This window comes from Ranitomeya imitator, chromosome 3, assembly GCF_032444005.1.
Source record: "Ranitomeya imitator isolate aRanImi1 chromosome 3, aRanImi1.pri, whole genome shotgun sequence".
Lineage (NCBI taxonomy): Eukaryota > Metazoa > Chordata > Amphibia > Anura > Dendrobatidae > Ranitomeya > Ranitomeya imitator.
This window is the reverse complement of record NC_091284.1, coordinates 27,280,528-27,307,134: the sequence shown is the minus strand read 5'-3', so window position 1 is coordinate 27,307,134 and position 26,607 is coordinate 27,280,528. Positions and strand designations below refer to the sequence as shown.

General features: G+C 43.5%; 1 protein-coding gene across 4 annotated transcripts in view; it reads right to left on the bottom strand.

The window, feature by feature from the left end:
- Positions 1 to 26,607, bottom strand: part of LOC138672545 (nectin-1-like) — a 103,337-nt gene that overhangs the window by 6,206 nt on the left and 70,524 nt on the right. For 3 of the 4 annotated variants that reach the window (XM_069760623.1, XM_069760626.1, XM_069760625.1), the window contains one exon: positions 8,573 to 8,626. In XM_069760623.1, the coding sequence (XP_069616724.1) occupies positions 8,573 to 8,626 (54 nt within the window). Of the gene's footprint in view, positions 1 to 8,572; positions 8,627 to 10,553; positions 14,742 to 26,607 lie in introns of those variants that run through there. The other variant, XM_069760624.1, reaches the window with a different exon arrangement.

The following is a 26,607-nucleotide window of genomic DNA, read 5'->3' as shown; positions in this document are numbered from 1 at the left end:
AAGGGCCCTCTGATGTTGAACTAGATATATGGGCCAGTAATGATAAGTTGGTACCGAAACTAGGATTTAGGGAGATGACCATAAAGATTGGTAAAGTAGAATTGAAGAAACAGGGTATAATTGTTGTTGACCGGCGGAACTGTGAACCAACTGTATTGATAGGAATGAATGTGTTAGAGAACTGCTTTTCCGAAGTCATTTCTGTTTTACAGCAAATTGCTGAAACTGCCCAATCCTGCCAGCAGAGAGTTCTCCAGAGGGAAATAAAAGTATTGATGTTAAGGCAACAGGTAGAAGTTGCAGGTGGAGAAATCGGCAGTGTGAGGGTAAGTGATCCAACGTCTATTGTAATCCCACCAAAAACAGAAATGCTGGTATGGTGTAGAGCAGCCATTGGTGCTAAGGGACGAGATTATCAAGCCTTAACAGAACCAGTGTACACCGACAGCAGGCCCACTATACTCACAGCACGAGGGATAGTCGAGGTACACCGAGGACGGGTGCCGGTACGACTTTTGAACTGTGGAGAGGAAGAGGTCACTTTGCCAAGGTATGCTACAGTGGCAAAGCTATATACTGTTGACAACAATGCCATCACAACCATTGAGCCCTTAGAACCAACCTGTCAGGTGGAAGGCAACGGCTCAGATGGAGAATTGGAGGATTGGTGCCAACAGCTACACGTGGGCATAAATTCAACACCTACCCATCAAAAACAAGGGGTGTATAGGCTAGTGACGGAATATGAACAAGTCTTCAGTAAACACCCATTGGACTTCGGACGGATAGAAGGGGTAGAACACACAATCCCCACCAGTGACCATCCCCCAATAAAAGAAAGATATAGACCCATACCGCCCGCTCACTATCAATGTGCAAAAGATATGCTGAGGGAGATGAAACAGGCCGGGGTAATAAGAGACAGCTGTAGCCCCTGGGCGGCCCCTCTAGTGATTGTCAAAAAAAAAGACGGAACCATGAGAATGTGCGTAGACTACCGGAAGATTGATAACATCACCCATAAAGACGCCTACCCCTTGCCTAGGATAGAAGAGTCCTTAACTGCTTTGAAATCTGCTAATTATTTTTCCACCTTAGACTTAACAAGCGGGTATTGGCAAGTCCCTGTGGCTGAGAGAGATAAGGAAAAGACGGCATTCACCACACCAATGGGTCTAAGTGAATTTAATCGCATGCCGTTCGGACTCTGCAACGCATCCGGTACCTTCCAGCGGCTGATGGAATGCTGCCTCGGACACAAGAACTTCGAGACCGTCCTCCTGTACCTAGATGATGTGATCGTCTACTCAAAGACTTACGAACAACACTTAAAAGACTTGGCAGAAGTGTTCGAAGCCTTATCCAGGTATGGCATGAAAGTCAAGCCATCCAAATGTCACCTTCTCAAGCCAAAGGTACAGTACCTGGGACACATCGTGAGTTCGGAGGGAGTATCACCAGATCCCGAGAAAATAAGCGCCATAAGGGATTGGCCAAGACCTACCAGCGCAAAAGAAGTGAGACAATTCCTGGTATTGGTGGGTTACTATCGCAGATTTATAAGAGGATTTACCAAGTTGGCAGCACCCTTGCAAGACGCCTTGGTAGGGCAGACGAAGAAACCTTCAAACCGAAACCCTCCTTTCCAGTGGAACGACGAAAGGGAAGACTCCTTTGAACAACTAAAGAAGGCACTAACCGGAGAGGAGGTTCTGGCATACCCAGATTACCATCAGCCTTTCATCCTCCACACCGATGCCAGTAATGTGGGACTAGGAGCGGTGCTGTCACAAAAGCAAGAAGGTCGGGAGAAAGTCATCGCCTTTGCAAGTAGAAAGCTCCGGCCTACTGAAAGAAATCCAGAAAATTATAGCTCCTTCAAATTGGAACTACTGGCAGTAGTTTGGGCTGTGACTGAACGTTTCAAACACTATCTAGCCGCTGCAGAATTTATTGTCTATACTGACAACAATCCGTTGACCCACCTGGACACAGCCAAATTAGGTGCGTTAGAACAGCGATGGATAGCCCGGTTATCTAATTACAACTTCAAGATCAAGTATCGAGCAGGTCGCAAGAATGGAAATGCCGATGCCCTATCCCGGATGCCACACTTGAAAGATGTAGAAGAAGAAACGGGGGAGCTTGAAGAAATTGAACTACCAGCCTTCCATCATCCCAAGGCAAAACATCATCAGTCAAGTACCTATCAGAAACAACAAGAGGTGAATTTTAATCCGTTAGCACACCATAGATGGGCTGACACCCAAGACAGCAATCCGGCTGTGAAGTTGGTGAAGGAACTGTTAACTGAGCAAAGTGCATATCCCGATGAGGATGCCCCAGAAGAGACGCATCAACTCTGGAAAGAGAGAGGCAAAATGTTCCTGTATCAGGGGAAGCTCTGTAGAAGGTACACCAATCCGAAAACACATGAATTGGTTTGGCAGATTATCGTGCCTAAACAAGATGTCAAGATGGTCCTCGAAGCTTACCATAATGGTGCTGGTCACTTCGGTTGGAAAAAGTTAGAAGTAATTCTAAGAGAAAGATTTTATTGGGTCGGGATGAGAAAATCAATCGAACAGTGGTGCAGAAATTGTGGCCCGTGCAACCTCAGAAGAAACGATCAAAAGAACCAAAGAGCACCACTGCAGCCCATAATCACCAAACAACCACTTGAACTTGTAGCCATAGACCACGTGAAGTTAATACCAAGCCGGTCCGGCTATGTCTATGCCTTGACCATCGTGGACCATTATTCACGCTTCTTGGTAGTAGTACCCGTAAAAGATCTGACAGCAAAAACAGCAGCCAAAGCGTTCCAAACGTACTTTTGTAGACCCCATGGATATCCGGAACAGGTTCTCACCGACCAAGGTACAGCCTTTGAATCAGAGATCTTCAGAGAATTCTGTAATATGTATGGTTGCAAAAAGATCCGGACGACGGCCTATCATCCACAAACAAACGGCTTATGCGAGAAGATGAACCATATTGTAATAGACCTACTAAAGACTTTACCTGAGACAGAAAGGAATCAATGGCCAGAGAAATTGCCTGACTTGGTGGATCTGTATAATCATGTCCCGGTGAGCTCCACCAACTGCACCCCAGCTTACCTTATGCGTGCAAGACCCGGCCAATTACCAATCGATCTAGAAATGGGAATTCTGAAACCAGGCGCAGAAGTTCACGACTCTAATTGGGATATCCTACGGCAAAAGCAGTATCGCCAAGTGCAAGAGAGTGTGGAAAGAAGCCTTCAGCAAACTAGAGAAAGACAAGAGCGAACTTTCAACCAGAATGCTCTAGCGACCCCTTTAAGACCGGGTGACCAAGTGCTCAAGAGAAATCGTCGAACCAATAAACTGGACAATCAGTGGGAAGCCGTACCCTACACAGTTTTACCAACAAGAGTGGATAATCCTAAAATGTGTCTCATTAGCAAAAACGGAGGCTTAACATCTGTACTAGTGTCAAGAGACAATCTTAAATTATGTCCGGAAGCATTGAAAGAGCCAGACGTTGTCCAGCCAGAACCAGAAGTTATTCAACCCATACAGGTTCAACCAGTAAAGGAAAAAGAAGAGGAAGTGTATCACACCTGTATAGGAGACTTTCCCAAAACCCTACTAACATACCATGGTGCAGTAGTGGTTCCCATGGTGGCCTTTTACCCAACACCGAACCCAATACCAGAAGTCCCAAGACAGGAAGAGGCTGACCCCGTACTACAGGAGGTTCCAGGCCAGGAAGAACAGATTCCTGGTCAGAGTAATCCCATTCACGGTGGACTTGCCAACTCCATAGTCATGGAATTATCTTTAGCAGAGCGGGCAGATACTACATCCGCAGTAGACAGTAGTACACCACATGAAGAGACACCGCTATTACGTAGATCACAGCGTAGTACCCAGGGTCAATTACCGGCCAGGTATGCAGATTACCAACTATAAAGCTCATAATGTGAATTGTATATATGTTATGCCGTATATAGTTAAACAGAAAATGTAGTATAGTCATTGTTATCAGTCTGCAACGTTTAAGCCCAGTGCCTACAGAGACTTGTCTGTATGAACTTCTTGCATATTCTTGAACTTTTTATCAGCCTGGAGGCACTAAATCAAAGCTCTGGAAAGACTGCTTTTTGAACTTTGCTTTTTGCTCTTTTTGAACTTTCTTTAGACTTTATATTAATAACTCCGTTGGAAAAATGGAACTAAATTCCTGGACACAAAGTGCAGTGCCTTTCCTAGTACCTTCAAGGATAGAACTGTATTAATAGACGCTATTTGAAGTGACTTTTTACAGAACTCTATTTTTGTTTCCTTGAGTGGTTTTTGTAACTTTTCATTTTTAAGACTCTGTACATATTAATTGTTATTTCAAAATGTTATCGTCCCACAGTCCCGGAGTACTGTTCTTAACTAAGGGGGAATGTGGCACCGCTAGGGGTATTTGCCACAAAAATAGTTACTGACACTAAATACAAATATTAAGATAGCAAAACTGCACTACCACTTCCGGCCAGAAAGGGGAGCTCCAGAGACTTCCCTTGATCCATTCTGGTCTGAGAGAAGAAATGGCAGTTGGGCTAAGGAGCTGAAAGTGAGAGGTCATACAGCTGAATTTCTAACAGCCCTGTGACTGTTACCAGGCCTAAATCACCGGCCTGAGGAGAAGAGGGATAGAGAAAAAGGACATTGTGAGAACCGGGTAGCATTAATCACTACCCAGAACAGGCGCAAAGACGGATACCGGATCCGTGGCTGTATTCATTATAGATAATACAGCAACCGGAAAAACGTGAGGTGATATCAGCTTCACTAGGGCCGGACGCAGCAACAGACACAGAGTTCAGCGGTACTCCCGGAGGGGGTAAGCCGATAAAAGGACTCGGGTTGCCCGTCGAACCAGGACCCGGAGGGGACAGATTGGGCCGGCAGCCAGTTCACATACAGCAGCAGGGCCACACAGAAATTGCGCACAATAAGAGGCGAAGACCCCGGCAGGGTCAAAGTAACTCAGAGTTCCCATACAGACTCCGGTGACAGGACTGGTTGTAAATCCCTTTATGTTGAAGTAAACTGGTTAAACGTTTCAGTGCCTCAGTCTTTCATTTGGATAACAGCCATCTATCCAGGATCGGGATCATCACCGCTGGGAGAACCTGCTGCTGATCAAGTAAGTGCCTGTCCCCTCACGATACCCCTTACACTGTGCATCGCCTGAGGCCACAGCACCGGGTCAAGCCACCCGTGACATCCCCCTCAAGAGACAGACTCCATTGGTCCGGTGCTGGGTATCCCGGTCTCCTGGGCGTCACACTTAAGTTATGTAAATGCAGCAGTCACAGTGTTTCCTATGTGAATTATATACAGCTGCCTCCGTGTCTCGAATATGGTGTATATACATCAGTATCAGTGTATCCTATGTGATGTATATACAGCAGTCTCAGTATATCCTATGTGATGTACACAGCAGTCTCAGTGTATCCTATGTGATGCATATACAGCAGGTGCAGTGTATCCTATGTGATGCATATACAACAGGTGCAGTGTATCCTATGTGATTTATATACAGCAGTCTCAGTGTATCCTATGTGATAGGATTGGCTTGAGAAAGGCTCAGTTGTAGCCGAAACGTTGCATGGATATGTGGGCTCAATAAACACCTACATATTGCCTTTAAGAACATGGAGTGCTGCCTGCTTTTGTGATCTATCTGGATTCATAACAACCATTGGACGGGTTGATTTGGGCTTTGCACCCGAAGATAAGTATAGGATCTGTGCTGTTCCATTTTTTTCTAGTATATATATATATATATATATATATATATATAAATCTGTATCATAGCAAAACTAATATTTGCTTACCTTTCAGATTCTTAATCAATATCTTCCTTAGTTTTTATTTTTACACTCATTATTACCCATTTAAAAATAAATAGCTATTCTTCTCTACATGATATACACAGCAGTTTCAGTGTATCTTGTGTGATGTATATACAGACGTCACTGTTTTCTATATGATGTATTAACAGGAGTCTCAGTGTTTCCTATGTGATATTTATGTAGCGGTCTCAGTGTCTCCTATGTGATATTTATGTAGCGGTCTCAGTGTCTCCTATGTGATATTTATGTAGCAGTCTCAGTGTATCCTCATACATACATCCTCAGATATATCCTATATATATATATATATATATATATATATATATAAATAATCGGAACCGCGAGTTGGGACTTCCCATAAGGCACCACGGCAGTGTCACTTGCAAAGACGCAGTTCGTGGTCTTCTCCGCTATTCCCACGCAGGCGCAGTAACAGCCGTGTCGTTACTACATATGCGCGCGAATTGCAGTGACGTGTATGTCACTTGCACAGGCGCAGTTCCTGGCTGCAAGGCCACGAACTGCGTCTGCGCAAAAATACAAAAATGCAGAGGGATGATATAGAACAGATATGTTGGAAAGCGCAAATGGTGTGAGACATGTCCGCTGCTCCTGTCAGCACCACTAAGCATACACAGATGTTAATTTCACCGCACTCCCGATGCGATAGCATTGGGCCTATTTCTAGTATATACAGCAGTCTCAGTATATCCTATGTGATGTATACAGCAGTCTCAGTGTCTTCTACAGCAGTCTCAGTGTCTCCTATGTGATATTTTATATAGCAGTCTCAGTGTCTCCGATGTGATATATACACCGTGTTCCAAATTATTATGTAAATTGGATTTAAGTGTCATAAAGATTTAATTGTTTTGTTTTCAAAATAAACTCATGGATGGTATTGTGTCTCAGGGCTCAATGGATCACTGAAATCAATCTTTAACACGTGATAATTAGTTTTCCAGGTGATTCTAATTAAAGGAAAACTACTTAAAAATGACGTTCCACATTATTAAGCAGGCCACAGGTTTCAAGCAATATGGGAAATAAAAAGGATCTCTCTGCTGCTGAAAAGCGTTAAATAGTGCAATGCCTTGGACAAGGTATGAAAACATTAGATATTTCACGAAAACGTAAGCGTGACCATCGTACTGTGAAGACATTTGTGACTGAAACAGAGCACAGACAAAGTTCATGCAGATAAAGGCATAATGAGGAAGGGTTCTGCCAGACAAATTCATGGGATTAAGAGAGCAGCTGCCAAAATACCATTACAAAGCAGCAAACAGTTATTTGAAGCTGCTGGTGCTTCTGGAGTGCCTCGAACCTCAAGGTGTAGGATCCTTTAAAGGCTTGCTGTGGTGCATAAACCTACTATTCAGCCACTCCTAAACAGTGTTCACAAGCAGAAATGGTTGCAGTGGGCCGAGACATATATGAAGACTAATTTCCAAACAGTCTTGTTTACTGATGAGTGTCGAGCAACCCTGGATGGTCCAGATGGATGGAGTAGTGGATGGTTGGTCGATGCCACAATGTCCCAACAAGTCTGCGACGTCATCAAGGAGGTGGAGGAGTCATGTTTTGGGCTGGAATCATGGGGAAACAGCTGCTATGGGCATAAAAGGAGATAAACTCATGGTGCGGCCACCATCTTCCCCTGACCTCAACCCTATAGAGAACTTTTGGAGGATCATCAAGCCAAAGATCTATGAGTGTGGGAGGCCGTTCACATCAAAACAGCGACTCTGGGAGGTGATTCTGACTTCATGCAAAGAAATACAAGCAGAAACTCTCCGAAAACTCACAAGTTCAATGGATGCAAGAATTGTGAAGGTGATATCAAAGAAGGATCCTATGTTACATGTAACTTGGCCTGTTAGGAGGTTTTGGAGTTAAATAGCTTTTTTGTTCAGTGAATGTGACCTCCTAATGCTGCAAATTCCACAAATGACCATTTTCAGTTCTTTATATCAAATGTTTCGAAATTCTACTGAGCCTAATAATTTGGAACAGTGCATTGTGAGGTTTTATTTATTTTGGAGATTATACTGTTATCATTGGGAGGTTTCTTCAATAAAATGCGATGTATAATCTAACGGGTGATGACTTCTATTAGATTGACTGTCATTTGCACCGACCATTTAGGAAAATCCGAGAAAAATATAATAATTTGGAACACGGTGTATGTATACAGAGGGTACAGAAAGTATTCAGACCCCTTTAAATTTTTCACTCTTTGTTTCATTGCAGCCAATTGGTAAATTCAAAAAAGTTCATTTTTTTACATTAATGCACACTCTGCACCCCATTTTGACGGAAAAAAACTGAAATGTAGAAATTTTTGAAAATTTTTTTAAAAAAAGAAAAACTGAAATATCACATGGTCATAAGTATTCGATTCATGCATCCAACTCCATGTATTCCCCAGCCAGTGAGCGCTGTGAATGACAGCTGGGGATTTCTAGCATCATGAAGGTCACGGATTCACATTCTTTCCTCCACCACTAGGGGGAGCTGGTTTAGTATTGCAATCAGTAGGAGTTGTATAAACGTGAATACAGAGAGCTCCCCCTAGTGGCAGCTGCAAGCAGGAAAATCTTTTCCCTTTAACTGGATTGTGTCTTGAGAATTTAGAGAATCTCTATCATAGCAATACTAAAATATTCTCACCATTCAGACTTTTGTACGCCTCCCATAACTGTAGTTCTTTCTGTGCTGGGTTCTCTTTGCAAGAAAAAAAGAAATGTATAATTTTAGAAAGTTTTAATTCTTTTTTGGTATCAGTAAATTCCGAGATTAAACATAAATATGAACACTAAATTACTCATGTATTTCATCATCTTATAAGGAATCAGTGACTGAGAAGATAGAAGCGCACAATTGGGTAAAACCTTAATACAGGAGACAGTAAAACAATAGGTTTGCGGACATTGGGTAGTTGCGTGAAGACACTACCGCTATAGAGGTTTAGATCGCCAGTTGCCGCGTGACTGGGGGAAAGATCCGCCAGATGGAATTTACCATCCAGGATAAAAACAGGTTTAAAAATTGGTTCTAGTGATGAGCGAGCATGCTCGGGTGCTGAGTTCAGCGTGCTCGGATAAGATGTCCGAGTCCCCGCGCTCCATGTCTCGTGGCTGCTCGACAGGCGCAACACATACAGGGATTAACTAACAAACAGGTAATCAACGCATGTGTTGCGGCTGTCGAACAATTGCGAGACATGGAGCGCGGGGACTCGGGGATATTATTCGAGCATGCCAAAAGTACTCAGTCAGCGTGGCGGATAACACTTGTACAACCATTTCATACCAGCCCAGTTGTCTATGAACTTCATGTCGCTACTTTGAGTGTAGAGAACAGGACCCGGTATTTAGTCGGCTGCGCTGTCAGTGTGGTTGGGAGTAAGAGATAGTGCCGCTCTGGGTGTTAGAAGAGTAAATTAGGCATTTTCATACAAATGGAGAGGCAGTGGGAATAATGTTCTTAAGGTACCTTCACACATAAGAATTTCATTAACGATATCGTTGCAACGTCACGCTTTTTGTGACGTAGCAAAGATCCCGCTAACGATCTCGTTATGTTTGACAGCGACCAACGATCAGGCCCCTGCTGGGAGATTGTTGGTCGCTGGGGAATGATCAGGACCTTTTTTTGGTCGCTGATCACCCGCTGTCATCGCTGGATCGGCATGTGTGACGCCGATCCAGCAATGTGTTCACTTGTAACCAGGGTAAATATCGGGTTACTAAGTGCAGGGCCGCGCTTAGTAACCCGATATTTACCCTGGTTACCATTGTAAAAGTAAAAAAAAAAAACACTACATACTCACATTCCGATGTCTGTCACGTCCCCCGCCATCAGCTTCCCTGCACTGACTGTCAGTGCCGGCCGTAAAGCAGAGCACAGCGGTGACGTCACCGCTCTGCTTTACGGCCGGCGCTGACACAGTCAGTGCGGGAAGCTGACGCCGAGGGACGTGACAGACATCGGAATGTGAGTATGTACTGTTTTTTTTTTTTTTTTAACTTTTACAATGGTAACCAGGGTAAATATCGGGTTACTAAGCGCGGCCCTGCACTTAGTAACCCGATGTTTACCCTGGTTACCCGGGTGCTGCAGGGGGCCTTCGGCATCGTTGAAGACAGTTTCAACGATGCCGAAGTCGTTCCCCTGATCGTTGGTCGCTGGAGAGAGCTGTCTGTGTGACAGCTCCCCAGCGACCACACAACGATCACGGCCAGGTCGTATCGCTGGTCGTGATCGTTGGTAAGTCGTTTAGTGTAACGGTACCTTAAAGTCCGGTGAGTATTACAGGGTGTGAATAATATACTGATGGAGCGGTCCCCGGAATGAGGACATGACACCTTCACCTGTTCACCCTGTTGTGCGGCCTCTCCTTACACAAATTTGGTGGAAGGCTGTAACATAATGTGAACAGGACACTATTCTGTCTTTTTCTGAACAGTTGGCACCAAACTTTATACAGGGGGCAGCAACACTAATAGTGAGCCTCTGGCTAAACAGCCTTAAATTAACCTAAATACCTTTAGCATATCATTATGCCCAGATATGTACAGACAGTATATAAACATGTATCTAAATAGATTAAAAAAAATTAGAAAGAAAAAGCTAATTATTTTTTTTTATTAAATTCTCATTTCTAAACAATAAAAAGTTGCAAAAAAAAAAAAAAAAAAAGAAATCGAAAAATATTTCCATTAGAACATACGGTACATTTTTTAAAAAATTCACATCACAAAACAGTAAGAATATAAAAATGGACATTGTGCCTTTTAGTTTCTTTGTAAAAACAGTAGGTGCTGGGCACCAGTGCGCGCCTCCGATTGGTGCACTGGGGAGGAATTGGCGCCTGTCAGTTGCAGACTGTCACAAGGTTACTGGGAACGATCACAGCTTTTCTATAGTGAAATGAATGTTTGTCCCACTAACTGGAAACATAATCCTCAACTTCAGGGCCAAAGAGACGGAGGCCTTCGAAAACCCTCGCTGTGGGCCCCATGAGAGCTCGTCCCACTCCTGAGACCACCGGAGCGAATTAAAAAAAAAAAAAACACATTTCTGGCAGTGAGATGATTAAAGTCAGCAGCTGCCGAACAGGTTTTTTTCAAAAATATTGTGATTACCCTTTGTTGTTACAAAACAAAACATTTGACATCGCCAAAGATTGCAGCACAAGCCGACACAAACATCGGAATTTTCTTTTTTTGTATCTCTGTGCAATGGTGAATGACAACATTGTGCCACCACAAAGCTGGCGAGGTCTCTACAACTTTATGGTTTCCAAAAAATGCTGCCTAAATAGACTCCATATAATAGGACAACAGATATAGGAGCGTTATAGAGAGGATGCACTCCAAGCATTACTCTATGCTTTCTAGGGGAGTCATTGGACGCAGTATATCTCGATTTTTCCAAAGCATTTGATACCGTGCCACACAAGACACAAAATGAGAATGCTGGGTCTGGGGGAAAATGTGTGTAAAAATGGGTAAATGGGTAAGTAAGTGGCTTAGTGATAGAAAGCAGAGGGTGGTAAGAAATGGTATAGTCTCTAACTGGGTCGCTGTGACCAGTGGGCTACCGCAGGGGTCGGTGTTGGGACCTTTTCTCTTCAATATATTTATTAACGATCTGGTAGGTTTACACAGTAAAATATCAATATTTGCAGATGATAGAAAATTATGTAAAGCAGTTAATACAAGAGAAGATAGTATTCTGCTACAGATGGATCTGGATAAGTTGGAAACTTGGGCCAAAAGGTGGCAGATGAGGTTTAACAATGATAAATGTAAGGTTATACACATGGGAAGAAGGAATCAATATCACCATTACACACTGAACGGGAAACCACTGGGTAAATCTGACAGGGAGAAGGACTTGGGGATCCTAGTTAATGATAAACTTACCTGGAGCAGCCAGTGCCAGGCAGCAGCTGCCAAAGCAAACAGGATCATGGGGCGCATGAAAAGAGGTCTGGATACACATGATGAGAGCATTATACTGCCTCTGTACAAATCCCTGGTTAGACCGCACATGGACTACTGTGTACAGTTTTGGGCACCGGAGCTTAGGAAGGATATAATGGAACTAGAGCGAGTACAAAGGAGGGCAACAAAATTAATAAAGGGGATGGGAGATCTACAATACCCAGATAGATTAGCGAAATTAGGATTATTTAGTCTAGAAAAAAGACGACTGAGGGGCGATCTAATAACCATGTATAAGTATATAAGGGGACAATACAAATATCTCGCTGAGTATCTGTTTATACCAAGGAAGGTGACGGGCACAAGGGGGCATTCTTTGCGTCTCGAGGAGAGAAGGTTTTTCCACCAACATAGAAGAGGATTCTTTACTGTTAGGGCAGGAATCTGGAATTCCTTGCCTGAGGAGGTGGTGAACTCGAACTCAGTCGAGGGGTTCAAGAGAGGCCTGGATGTCTTCCTGGAGCAGAACAATATTGTATCTTACAGTTATTAGCTTCTTTATAAGGACGTTGATCTGGGGATTTATTCTGATGGAATATAGGCTGAACTGAATGGACAGATGGCTTTTTTTCGGCCTTGATTTGTTACTATGGGTGATATTTCTCTTGCGGAGACTTGCGTCTCAGCAACAGAATTTGACATACTGCAGTCTGTAGAGGCATGCCACATGTCCGTCTCCGCGGGTGAGCTGCAGGTGCCGCTGCACGCATAGTGGGCATGGGATGTCTTGAAATCCCATCCACTATGCTGTAACATCTGGACAACTGTGAGTTTGACGCTGCACAACTACACAGCGTCCGGCCTGCAGCGTTTACTGATCATGTGCACTTACCCTTACAGAATTGATTGTTCCTTTTTAAACTTTTTACTCAACTGATTTGACACACTTATTTCCACATGTCTGACCCCTACAAGCAGAACTTCCACACACTGCAAAATTCTCCTTCTATTTTTACTGCTTTGGTCTTCATGTCTGCTGATTTTTTTCTTTCAGAATAATCAGCCTTTCACATCTTCCATCCACATCAGTCGTTCTCTTCTCTCATGTGCCGCTCACACGCTCCAGTCACATTAATCCCTCTCTCATCGGCTCACATGCTGTATTCACATCAGTCCCTCTCCTCTCTCATCGGCTCACATGCTGTATTCACATCAGTCCCTCTCCTCTCTCATCGGCTCACATGCTGTATTCACATCAGTCCCTCTTCTCTCTCATGTACGGTTCACGTACTGAATCCACATCAGTCTCTCTGATCTCTCATGTACGGCTCAAACGCTCCATCCACATCAGGCCTTTTCCTCTCTCATCTATGGCTCACATGCTGTATCCGCATCAGTCCTTCTCTCTCATGTACGGCTCACATGCTCCAGTCATATCAGTCCCTCTCTCGTCTACTGATCACACACTGTATCCACATCAGTCCCTCTTCTCTCTCATGTACGGTTCACATGCTCCAGTCACATCAGTCCCTCTCTCGTCTACTGATCACACACTGTATCCACATCAGTCCCTCTTCTCTCTCATGTACGGTTCACACACTAAATCCACATCAGTCTCTCTGATCTCTCATCTACAGCTCACATGCTGTATCCACATCAGTCCCTCTCCTTTATCATGTACGGCTGAAACGCTCCACCCACATCAGTCCCTCTCTTCTCTCATGTACAGCTCACACGCTCCAGTCACATAAGTCCTTCTCCTCTCTCATCTACGACTTACATGCTCCATCCACATTAGTCCCTCTCATCTCTCATATACGGTTCACATATTTCATCCACATCAGCCCTTCTGCTCTCTCGTGTACGGCTCACACGCTCCAGTCATATCAGTCCTCTCTAATCTACGACTCACATGCTGTTTCCATATCAGTCCCTCTCCTCTCATGTACGGATCACACCTTTCATCCACATCAGTCCCTCTGCTCTCTCATGTATGGCTCACACGCTCCAGTCACATAAGTCCTTTTCCTCTTTCATCTACAGCTCACATGCTGTATCCACATCAGTCATTCTCGCTCATGTTTGGTTCATACACTCCATCCACATCAGTCCCTCTCCTCTCTCTCATGTATGGCTCACATGCTCCATCCACATCAGTCCCTCTCTTCGTTCATGTATGGCTCACACGCTCTATCCACATAGACTCTTGTATGTGATATGTGTTGGTAACATGAAGTATGGCAGTATTCCTCCCATGCATGTGGTCCGATTTGGCCACTATGTGGTTGTAATATGTGGTCAAGTCATGGTGTGGCAGTAATTCTCCCTTGTATGCTTTATTATTGGTCTTGGTATATGGAGCTCAAGCCATGGCAACTTGATGGATGAGAGCTCTGTAGGAAGATCGATCTTGTTCAAGCCTAGATAAGTCCATCAGGGTCTTCTCCACTGTTATCTTGATAGTATCAAGCCATCAAGTTGCTGGTCTTCCTCTTCGCATTGTTCCTTTTAATCTTGCAACCATAATGTCTGTCTTCAATAATTGCTCTCTTCGTATGATATGTCCAAAGTAGGCAAGTCGAAGCTTGGTGATCCTTGCTTCCAGTGACAAGCCTATCTTGATTTATTCCAAAATTGATTTGCTTGTTCTTCTTGACATCTATGGTATCTCTCCACAGCATTAGACACTGTGGATCATCAGCTCCTCCTCACTATGCTCCGCTCCATCGGCCTCAAGGACACCGTTCTCTCCTGGTTCTCCTCCTATCTCTCTGACCGATCCTTCACTGTATCTTTTGCTGGTTCCTCCTCCTCTCACCTTCCTCTTACTGTTGGGGTTCCTCAAGGATCTGTCCTAGGCCCCCTCCTCTTCTCTTTGTATACTGCCCCTATTGGACAAACAATCAGTAGATTTGGTTTCCAGTACAATCTATATGCTGACGACACCGAATTATACACTTCTTCTCCTGATATCACGCCGACCTTTTTAGTAAACACCAGTGATTGTCTTACCGCTGTCTCTAACATCATGTCCTCCCTCTATCTGAAACTAAACCTGTCAAAAACTGAACTCCTCGTGTTCTCTCCCTCTACTAACCTACCTTTGCCTGACATTGCCATCTCCGTGTGTGGTTCCACCATTACTCCAAAGCAACATGCCCGCTGCCTTGGGGTCATACTTGATTCCGAGCTTTCATTCATCCGATCACTGGCTCGCTCTTCTTATCTGCATCTCAAAAACATTTCTAGAATTCGCCCTTTTCTTACTTTCGACTCTGCAAAAACTCTTACTGTTTCAGTCATTCATTCTCGTCTGGACTATTGTAACTCTCTACTAATCGGCCTCCCTCTTACCAAACTCTCCCCGCTCCAATCTGTCCTGAATGCTGCTGCCAGGATCATATTCCTCACCAACTGTTACACCGATGCCTCTACCTTGTGCCAGTCATTACACTGGTTACCCATCAACTCCAGAATTCACTATAAACTTATTACCCTCATCCACAAAGCACTCCATGGCTCAGCACCACCCTACATCTCCTCTCTGGTCTCAGTCTACCACCCTACCCATGCCCTCCGCTCCGCTAATGACCTCAGGTTAGCATCCTCAATAATCAGAACCTCCCACTCCCGTCTCCAAGACTTTACACGTGCTGCGCCGATTCTTTGGAATGCACTACCCAGGTTAATACGATTAATCCCCAATCCCCACAGTTTTAAGTGTGCCCTAAAAACTCATTTGTTCAGATTGGCCTACTGCCTCAATGCATTAACCTAACGATCCCTGTGTGACCTATCATGAAAAAAAAAAAAAACATAATCAGGTTCCTCACATCATGTTCTCATACACTTTATGCAGTTATTAGCCCTCTGTGTCTGTACTGCTACATACTTAGGCTGATAACTGGTTCATGCAGCTTTACATGAACACCCGAGCCTTACACTATGGCCGGTCCGAATAACTAAAGCAATTGTTACCATCCACCTCTTGTGTCTCCCCTTTTCCTCATAGTTTGTAGCCTGCGAGCAGCAGGGCCCTCACTCCTCCTGGTATCTATTTTGAACTGTGATTTCTGTTATGCTGTAATGTCTATTGTCTGTACAAGTCCCCTCTATAATTTGTAAAGCGCTGCGGAATATGTTGGCGCTATATAAATAAAATTATTATTATTATTGATAGCAGCTTCCTTCTCCAGTGGAGTAATGCCAAAAGGTAAAGCCACCCTAATCGAAGGTACTCAATATTAAAGCTAGCGTCCGGATATTATGTGGTTACTTACATATTTAGTATCCATGAAAAAGATGGTTAATCATTAAAAATGGTTATCTCTGAAGTTTATTCCCGGATTGTCATTGAGAAGCCTGATCCAATGTAGCTCAGTGACTATCATAATTTCTTGTAGTTTAAGGTTTATTGTAATACTTGGTGGTCTTGTGTCTATTATAATCCCTGATGGTCTAATGTTTATTATAATCCCTGATGGTCTAGTGTTTATCATAATCCCTAGTGGTTTAGTGTCGATTATAATCCTTGATGGTCTAGTGTCTATTATAATCCCTGATGGTCTAGTTTTATTATAATCCCTGATGGTCTAGTGTTTATTATAATCACTGATGGTCTAGTGTCGATTATAATCCCTGGTGGTTTAGTGTCGATTATAATCCCTGATGGTCTAGTGTCGATTATAATCCCTGATGGTCTAGAGTCTATTATAATCCCTGATGGTCTAGTGTCTATTATAATCCCTGATGGTCTAGTTTTATTATAATCCCTGATGGTCTAGTGTTTATTATAATCACTGATTGTCTAGTGTCGATTATAATCCCTGATGGTCTAATGTTTATTATAATCCCTGATGGTCTAGTGTCGATTATAATCCCTGGTGGTTTAGTGTCGATTATAATCCCTGATGGTCTAATGTCTATTATAATCCCTGATGGTCTAGAGTCTATTATAATCCCTGATGGTCTAGTGTCTATTATAATCCCTGATGGTCTAGTTTTATTATAGTCCCTGATGGTCTAGTGCTTATTATAATCCCTGGTGGTCTAGTGTTTATTATAATCCCTGGTGGTCTTATGTCTACTAATATCCATGATTGCCTAGTGATTATTTTAATTCCTAGTTGTCTACTATCCATTATATTTCCTTGTGGCCTTAGAATCTATAAAAATTCCTAGCAGTCTACTAAAATCCATAGTGGTACAATGTCCATTATAATTCCTGGTGGTCCAAGGTCTAATATAATCCCAGGTGGACCAGCAATGGTTGCCGATAATATTATGACACCAGTTTGCATGCAATTTTCAGCAGGTTAGAAACCAGAAATCTGTACCATCAATACCTGAGTAAAGCAAGTTCAGTTTCAGGGGGGGAGAAATTGGGGAGTTGTGTAGGGATCCCATTCTCTACAAAGAAATTTTGTGTGATTTGTGAAAACATAAAAGTTAATCATTTCTCATGTTATTATTATAATTAATAATAAATCATCATTATCTGCTCACCTTGCATGTTTACTAACATATATAAACAGGAGGACAATGAGTCAAAGAAATATGCCAATAGTAACAAATGTGAAAAAGCTTTATTAATAGTGAGATAAAACTAAAAAACAGAACTGTTTAAAAAGTATCTATAGTTCGAATGAGCAATCAATACAGAATATGGCAATATTAACAACAGGTGTCAAGCGAGATTCCAATTAAAATAATGAACGGTACACCAAACCTAGATAACTGCATAGGATGTAACATGCTCTGTCAAAAAATGTCCATGACTACGGTACTGAAGGTTATATGCACAAGGAATATATCAAAGTGCATCCATAGACCAGACAGAAACGTATGTCCATGAATATGGGCAAAGAGTAAAGCAGTGAAGCAGGGGTGTATATGTGGAAGGAGTTAAACTAGTCCTAAGGCAGCATAAATAATGTGTCCTCCATTAGTCCATATCTTATCCACCCACAAACAACTCCCAGAGCATAAAGAGTCGGTCTAGACCAACAGTGTATGTCCTCCAGCTAAACCGCAGAGACAAAGAAGTAAAAAATAGCAGCTAGTAGTTACCCATGTGTTAGAAGGCAGGTGAAACCGATCCTATGTCCCCAACGCACGTTTCGGTGCGGGTACACCTTCCTCAGGGGGCGTGGTTTTGAAGGTAACACAAGACCCTCCCTATATATCCGGCCCTAGGTGTCACATGGTGCGGTTTCCACCAATCACAGTGAGATACCAACAGCCAGACGAAGTCAGAATCTGGGAGACATGCTGGTTAGTAGTCATTATGTCCCGGAAGCCAAAAATCCCTTTAACTCACGTGGGCCACCCTTGGGTTGTTTCCCTTGCGGGAAATGTATGGCATGTAAAAACACGTTGAGAACTGCCACCTTCACCTCATCCGATGGGAAACAGAAATTTGACATCAGACATCATATCACCTGTGCGACAACACAGGTGATATACTATGCCACGTGTGGATGTCAAAAAATATATATAGGTCTGACGTCTCAACAATTGAGAATACGCACACGTGAGCATGTGCGTGATATAGTAGCCTCTGCTTCAGCTACAGATGTGACCCAGCTTAAAACTATACCCAAGCATTTTCGCATATTCCATCAGAGTGATCCCAAATCCTTCATGGTCAGAGGCATTCAGCACATTCAACTTGGGATTCGTGGTGGGGACATTAAACGGATACTTGCCCAGAAGGAATGTCGGTGGATTACCGTCCTGGGTACAATGTCCCCCCACGGTCTAAATGAGTCACATGGATTTGCTTCGTTCCTCTGACCTTTTGTGGTATAGTGATACTGTACAGTGTATTATGTATCGTAGGTTGCCTCATGTGTCTCTATTGTCCTGTCCGTCGTTGTTTTGCTTTTTTACTGTTTTGGTTTTGTTTTTTATTGATTTTAATGGATATTCTTTTATCATTATCTCTTTAGCTAGTTGCTATATTGCAACATGTTGATTTCAATATCTATGATCGATCCGTTGAAGATGTATCCCCTTATCCGGCCTGTTGATGTCACGTTTTTTACATCTGAGGGAGCGGAGTTCCTGAAGAATACTATAACTACTATTGCACTGAGGAATGTGGAATTCCGGCATGGACTGAGTACCTCACAGCTATCCATACACATTTTTGTACTATGCGCTATGTGATTAATTAGTTATTGTTTATGTTATAATTTTTATGTTGCCTTATTTAATACTATGCGGACAATTGTAACACTCATGGGCACATATTATTTTGTTGACATATGGTTATACTTTTGGCTCTATTTAGATTCCTTTAAGCCCCCTGTTTTGGCCTGTTGCACGGGTGAGGTCTGGCGCCGGCCTCCCTGTTGTAACTGGCCGTCTCTAGGGTGGCTTATGGATAATTGCCCTAGTTTGGGCTGAGCCCTTCGTATTGTAGTATTTATATGTATATGCATGTGTACATATATTTGTTATATTGATATACTTTGTAGTTATGGTGATTTGTGTTCATGGGCATATACATAAATATTTCATCCTTTTTTTTTTTTTTTTTTTATATTTTGTTATGTGCTGCTGTCTGTATATTATTACCCTGCATTTCACTTTGTATGCCAGTGTGCGACTATTCCCCTAGTACGGCCGCCCCACCTGCTGGGTCTATGGGCGGTTCTTGGCGCCGTCCGTCCTATGGGTCCGTACGGTGATGCGTCTGTCAGGGGGGAGTGTCTGTGCACCATCATCGGTTTGTGAACTCTTTATCTAGATTGTGATGGTGGTGTATGTGAGCCGCTATAGTGTGACACCACATGTGACGCTCAGTTGCTCTAAGCTGGGCGGTTTCCCTTTTGTCAGTGATGGCATGGACTGGATGTCATCACTAGCTGCTTTATGTGATTTAGCCAGGGTAATATGGGGTTAATATGAGCGGCTGTGCATTTCTGTGTAATAGTGTTGGTATCTCACTGTGATTGGTGGAAACCGCACCATGTGACACCTAGGGCCGGATATATAGGGAGGGTCTTGTGTTACCTTCAAAACCACGCCCCCTGAGGAAGGTGTACCCGCACCGAAACGTGCGTTGGGGACATAGGATCGGTTTCACCTGCCTTCTAACACATGGGTAACTACTAGCTGCTATTTTTTACTTCTTTGTCTCTGCGGTTTAGCTGGAGGACATACACTGTTGGTCTAGACCGACTCTTTATGCTCTGGGAGTTGTTTGTGGGTGGATAAGATATGGACTAATGGAGGACACATTATTTATGCTGCCTTAGGACTAGTTTAACTCCTTCCATATATACACCCCTGCTTCACTGCTTTACTCTTTGCCCATATTCATGGACATACGTTTCTGTCTGGTCTATGGATGCACTTTGATATATTCCTTGTGCATATAACCTTCAGTACCGTAGTCATGGACATTTTTTGACAGAGCATGTTACATCCTATGCAGTTATCTAGGTTTGGTGTACAGTTCATTATTTTAATTGGAATCTCGCTTGACACCTGTTGTTAATATTGCCATATTCTGTATTGATTGCTCATTCGAACTATAGATACTTTTTAAACAGTTCTGTTTTTTTGTTTTATCTCACTATTAATAAAGCTTTTTCACATTTGTTACTATTGGCATATTTCTTTGACTCATTGTCCTCCTGTTTATATTAGTTATGTTCTGAGTCGTCTCTTGCCTGTTGTCAAATATGCTATTTAGCATATACATGCCACTGTATGCATGGTATTATTATTAGACTATAATGACTTCGGGACTATTTTCTATATGTTTACTAACATGTTTCTTTTCAAAACATTGATCCATACAGATGTCTACTTTACATATAGTACACAGCCACCTGTAAATACCAAGTGATCAAGAGATTAACAGCAAAAACAAACAATGGGCAATACAAGATTAAAAACAAAAACACTTGTAAAGACACATTTTTGAGTCGTCTTTTTCAGAATGTGACCTTGGGTGTAGAATAACTGTGTGAAGACCTGCGGCTTTTAGGGAGCTCTAAGTTTGTGCACAGATATACACCTGCTCTGAAATTGTCAAAAAAATTAAATATGCCATATACGTATTGGCAGTTCATGTTGTGATGCTCCGTTCTAATGCAAATACTAGTCTGCATATGTGAAATAATAGATATTATTATTGATATGATATGAATGATATATACAGTTAGGTCCATATATATTTGGACAGAGACAACATTTTTCTAATTTTGGTTATAGACATTACCACAAAGAATTTTAAACAAAGCAATTCAGATGCAGTTGAAGATCAGACTTTCAGCTTTCATTTGAGGGTATCCACATTAAAATTGGTTGAAGGGTTTAGGAGTTTCAGCTCCTTAACATGTGCCACCCTGTTTTTAAAGGCACCAAAAGTAATTGGACAGATTCAATAATTTTAAATTAAATGTTCATTTTTAGTACTTGGGTTGAAAACCCTTTGTTGGCAATGACTGCCTGAAGTCTTGAACTCATGGACATCACAGACGCTGTGTTTCCTCCTTTTTGATGCTCTGCCGGGCCTTCACTGCGGTGGTTTTCAGTTGCTGTTTGTTTGTGGCCTTTCTGTCTGAAGTTTAGTCTTTAATAAGTGAAATGCATGCTCAATTGGGTTGAGATCAGGTGACTGACTTGGCCATTCTAGAATATTCCACTTCTTTGCTTTAATAAACTCCTGGGTTGCTTTGGCTTTATGTTTTGGGTCATTGTCCATCTGTAGTATGAAACGACGACCAATCAGTTTTGCTGCATTTGGCTGGATCTGAGCACACAGTATGGCGGCTCTGAATACCTCAGAATTCATTCGGCTGCTTCTGTCCTGTGTCACATCATCAATAAACACTAGTGACCCAGTGCCACTGGCAGCCATGCATGCCCGCGCCATCACACTGCCTCCGCCGTGTTTTACAGATGATGTGGTGCTTTGGATCATGAGCTGTACCACGCCTTCACCATACTTTCCTCTTTCCATCATTCTGGTAGAGGTTGATCTTGGTTTCATCTGTCCAAAGAATGTTCTTCCAGAACCGTGCGGCTTTTTTAGATGTTTTTAGCAAAGTCCAGTCTAGCCTTTTTCTTCTTGATGCTTATGAGTGGCTGCACCGTGCAGTGAACCCTCTGTAGTTACTTTCATGCAGTCTTCTCTTTATGGTAGATTTGGATATTGATACGCCGACCTCCTGGAGAGTGTTGGTCACTTGGTCGGCTGTTGTGAAGGGTTTTCTCTTCACCATGGAGATCATTCTGCGATCATCCACCACTGTTGTCTTCCGTGGGCGCCCAGGTCTTTTTGCATTGATGAGTTCACCAGCGCTTTCTTTCTTTCTCAGGATGTACCAAACTGTAGATTTTGCCACTCCTAATATTGTAGCAATTTCTCGGATGGGTTTTTTCTGTTTTCGCAGCTTAAGGATGGCTTGTTTCACCTGCATGGAGAGCTCCTTTACCGCATGTTTACTTCACAGCAAAACCTTCCAAATGCAAGCACCACACCTCAAATCAACTCCAGGCCTTTTATCTGCTTAACTGAGAATGACATAACGAAGGGATTGCCCACACCTTTCCATGAAATACCCTTGGAGTCAATTGTCCAATTACTTTTGGTCCCTTTCAAAACAGGGTGGCACATGTTAAGGAGCTGAAACTCCTAAACCCTTTATCCAATTTTAATGTGGATACCCTCAAATGAAAGCTGAAACTCTGAACTTCAACTGCATCTGAATTGTTTTGTTTAAAATTCATTGTGGTAATGTCTATAACCAAAATTAGAAAAATGTTGTCTCTGTCCAAATATATATGGACCTAACTGTATTATAATTGAAAATGGGAGATATCACAGCTCACTTCTTCCTCCTCCTGTACAATAATTGGTGAAACAGTACCCATCATATACAATAAATGATATCATAGCTCACCTCCTCCTGTACAAAGACTGATAACACCTCTATATATACAGTAGATAACACAGGATCCACCAGTCACAATAGGTGATGTCACAGCTCACCTCCTCCTCCTGTACAATGACTGATATCACCTCTATATATAGTAGATAACACAGGATCCACCAGTCACAATAGGTGATGTCACAGCTCACCTCCTCCTCCTGTACAAAGACTGATAACACCTCTATATACAGTAGATAACAGGATCCACCTGTCACAATAGGCGATATCACAGCTCACCTCCCCCTCCTGTACAATAACTGATAACACCTCTATATACAGTAGATAACACAGGATCCACCTGTCACAATAGGCGATATCACAGCTCACCTCCCCCTCCTGTACAATGACTGATAACACCTCCATAGACAGTAGATAACACAGGATCCACCATTTACAATAGGTAATGTCACAGCTCACCTCCTCCTCCTGTACAATGACTGATAACACCTCTATATACAGTAGATAACACAGGATCCACCATTCACAATAGGTGATATCACAGCTCACCTCCTCCTCCTGTACAATGACTGACAACACCTCTATATACAGTAGATAACACAGGATCCACCATTCACAATAGGTGATGTCACAGCTCACCTCCTCCTCCTGTACAATGACTGATAACACCTCTATATACAGTAGATAACACAGGATCCACCAGACACAATAGGTGATATCACAGCTCACCTCCTCCTCCTGTACAATAACTGATAACACCTCTATATATAGTAGATAACACAGAATCCACCTGTCACAATAGACAATATCACAGCTCACCTCCTCCTCCTGTACAATGACTGATATCACCTCTATATACAGCAGATAACACAGGATCCACCATTCACAATAGGTGATATCACAGCTCACCTCCTCCTCCTGTACAATGACTGATAACACCTCTCTATATACAGTAGATAACACAGGATCCACCATTCACAATAGGTGATGTCACAGCTCACCTCCTCCTCCCGTACAATGACTGATAACACCTCTATATATAGTAGATAACACAGGATCCACCTGTCACAATAGGCGATATCACAGCTCACCTCCCCCTCCTGTACAATGACTGATAACACCTCTATATACAGTAGATAACACAGGATCCACCATTCACAATAGGTGATGTCACAGCTCACCTTCTCCTCCTGTACAATGCCTGATAACACCTCTATATACAGCAGATAACACAGGATCAACCATTTACAATAGGTGATATCACAGCTCACCTCCTCCTCCTGTATAATGCCTGATAACACCTTTATACACAGTAGATAACACAGGATCCACCATTCACAATAGGTGATATCACAGCTCACCTCCTCCTGTACATTGACTGATAACACCTCTATATATAGTAGATAACACAGGATCCACCTGTCACAATAGGCGATATCACAGCTCACCTCCCCCTCCTGTACAATGACTGATAACACCTCCATAGACAGTAGATAACACAGGATCCACCATTCACAATAGGTAATGTCACAGCTCACCTCCTCCTCCTGTACAATGACTGATAACACCTCTATTTACAGTAGATAACACAGGATCCACCAGACACAATAGGTGATATCACAGCTCACCTCCTCCTCCTGTACAATGACCGATAACACCTCTATATATAGTAGATAACACAGGATCCACCTGTCACAATAGACAATATCACAGCTCACCTCCTCCTCCTGTACAATGACTGATATCACCTCTATATACAGCAGATAACACAGGATCCACCATTCACAATAGGTGATATCACAGCTCACCTCCTCCTCCTGTACAATGACTGATAACACCTCTATATACAGCAGATAACACAGGATCAACCATTTACAATAGGTGATATCACAGCTCACCTCCTCCTCCTGTATAATGCCTGATAACACCTTTATATATAGTAGATAACACAGGATCCACCTGTCACAATAGGCGATATCACAGCTCACCTCCCCCTCCTGTACAATGACTGATAACACCTCCATAGAGAGTAGATAACACAGGATCCACCATTCACAATAGGTAATGTCACAGCTCACCTCCTCCTCCTGTACAATGACTGATAACACCTCTATATACAGTAGATAACACACAATCCACCATTCACAATAGGTGATGTCACAGCTCACCTCCTCCTGTACAATGACTGATAACACCTATATACAGTATATAACACAGGATCCACCATTCACAATAGGTGATATCACAGCTCACCTCCTCCTCCTGTACAATGACTGATAACACCTCTATGTACAGGAAATAACACAGGATCCACCATTCACAATTGGTGATGTCACAGCTCACCTCCTCCTCCTCCTGTACAATGACTGATAACGCCTCTATGTACAGGAGATAACACAGGATCCACCATACACAATAGGTGATGTCACAGCTCACCACCTCCTCCTCCTGTACAATGACTGATAGTGATAACACCTCTATGTACAGGAGATAACACAGGATCCACCATTCACAATTGGTGATGTCACAGCTCAGTTGATGTCACATAAAATAAAAATAAAAACTTACCGTATATACTCGTGTATAAGCGTAGATTTTCAGCAAATATTTTTGTGCTGAAAACGCCCCCCTCAGCTTATACATGAGACAGAAAGCTGGCAGGGATGGTGGAGTGGGGAGGCGGAGGCTATAGCACAGTGACAGCTGCCGGCCTCCAGAAGACATCAATACTCACCCTCCATCGCTGCATCTCAGTCCCTGCATCTCTGTCCCGGCGCCGGCAGCTCTTTCTGTTCCTGTGCTCAGTGGTCAGGTGGTACCGCTCATTAAGGTAATGAATATGCACGCATCTCTACTCCCACAGGCATGGCGCACATATTCATGACCTTAGTGAGCACAGGAACAAGGAAGAGCTGCCGGCGCCGGGACAGAGATGCAAGGACGCACAAAGAGGGTGAGTAGGATGGGGGAGTGTGGGAGCCATGCGAAACAGTGGAGCCATGCGGGACGTAGAGCCATGCGGGACAGTGGAGCCATGCGGGACATAGAGCCATGCGGGACAGTGGAGCCATGCGGGATGTATAGCCATGCGGGAGAGTGGAACCATGCGGGACAGTGGAGCAATGCGGGACGTTGGGAGCCATGCGGGATGTTGGGAGCGATGCGGGACAGTGGAGCCATGCGGGACGTTGGGAGCCATGCGGGATGTTGGGAGCGATGCGGGACAGTGGAGCCATGCGAGACGTTGGGAGCCATGCAGGACGTTGGGAGCCATGCGGGACAGTGAAGCCATGCGGGACGTAGAGCCATGCGGGACAGTGGAGCCATGCGGGACAGTGGAGCCATGCGGGACAGTGGAACCATGCGGGACAGTGGAGCCATGCAGGACGTATAGCCATGCGGGAGAGTGGAACCATGCGGGACAGTGGAGCAATGCGGGACGTTGGGAGCCATGCGGGATGTTGGGAGCCATGTGGGACAGTGGAGCCATGCGGGACGTTGAGAGCCATGTGGGACTTTGGGAGCGATGCGGGACAGTGGAGCCATGCGGGACGTTGGGAGCCAAGCGGGACAGTGGAGCCATGCGGGACAGTGGAGCTATGCGGGACGTGGAGCCATGCATACAACAGGGAGAGCCACACATACCAGGACAAAACAAGGGAGCCACATACCAGGACAGGATGGGGTTGCCACACATAGCAGGAAAAAACGGGGGAGCCACATATCAGGACAAAACAGGGGAGCCACATACAAGGATAAAACGGGGGAACCACACATACCAAGACAAAATGGGGAGCCACACATACCAGGACAAAATGGGGGAGCCACACATACCAGGACAAAA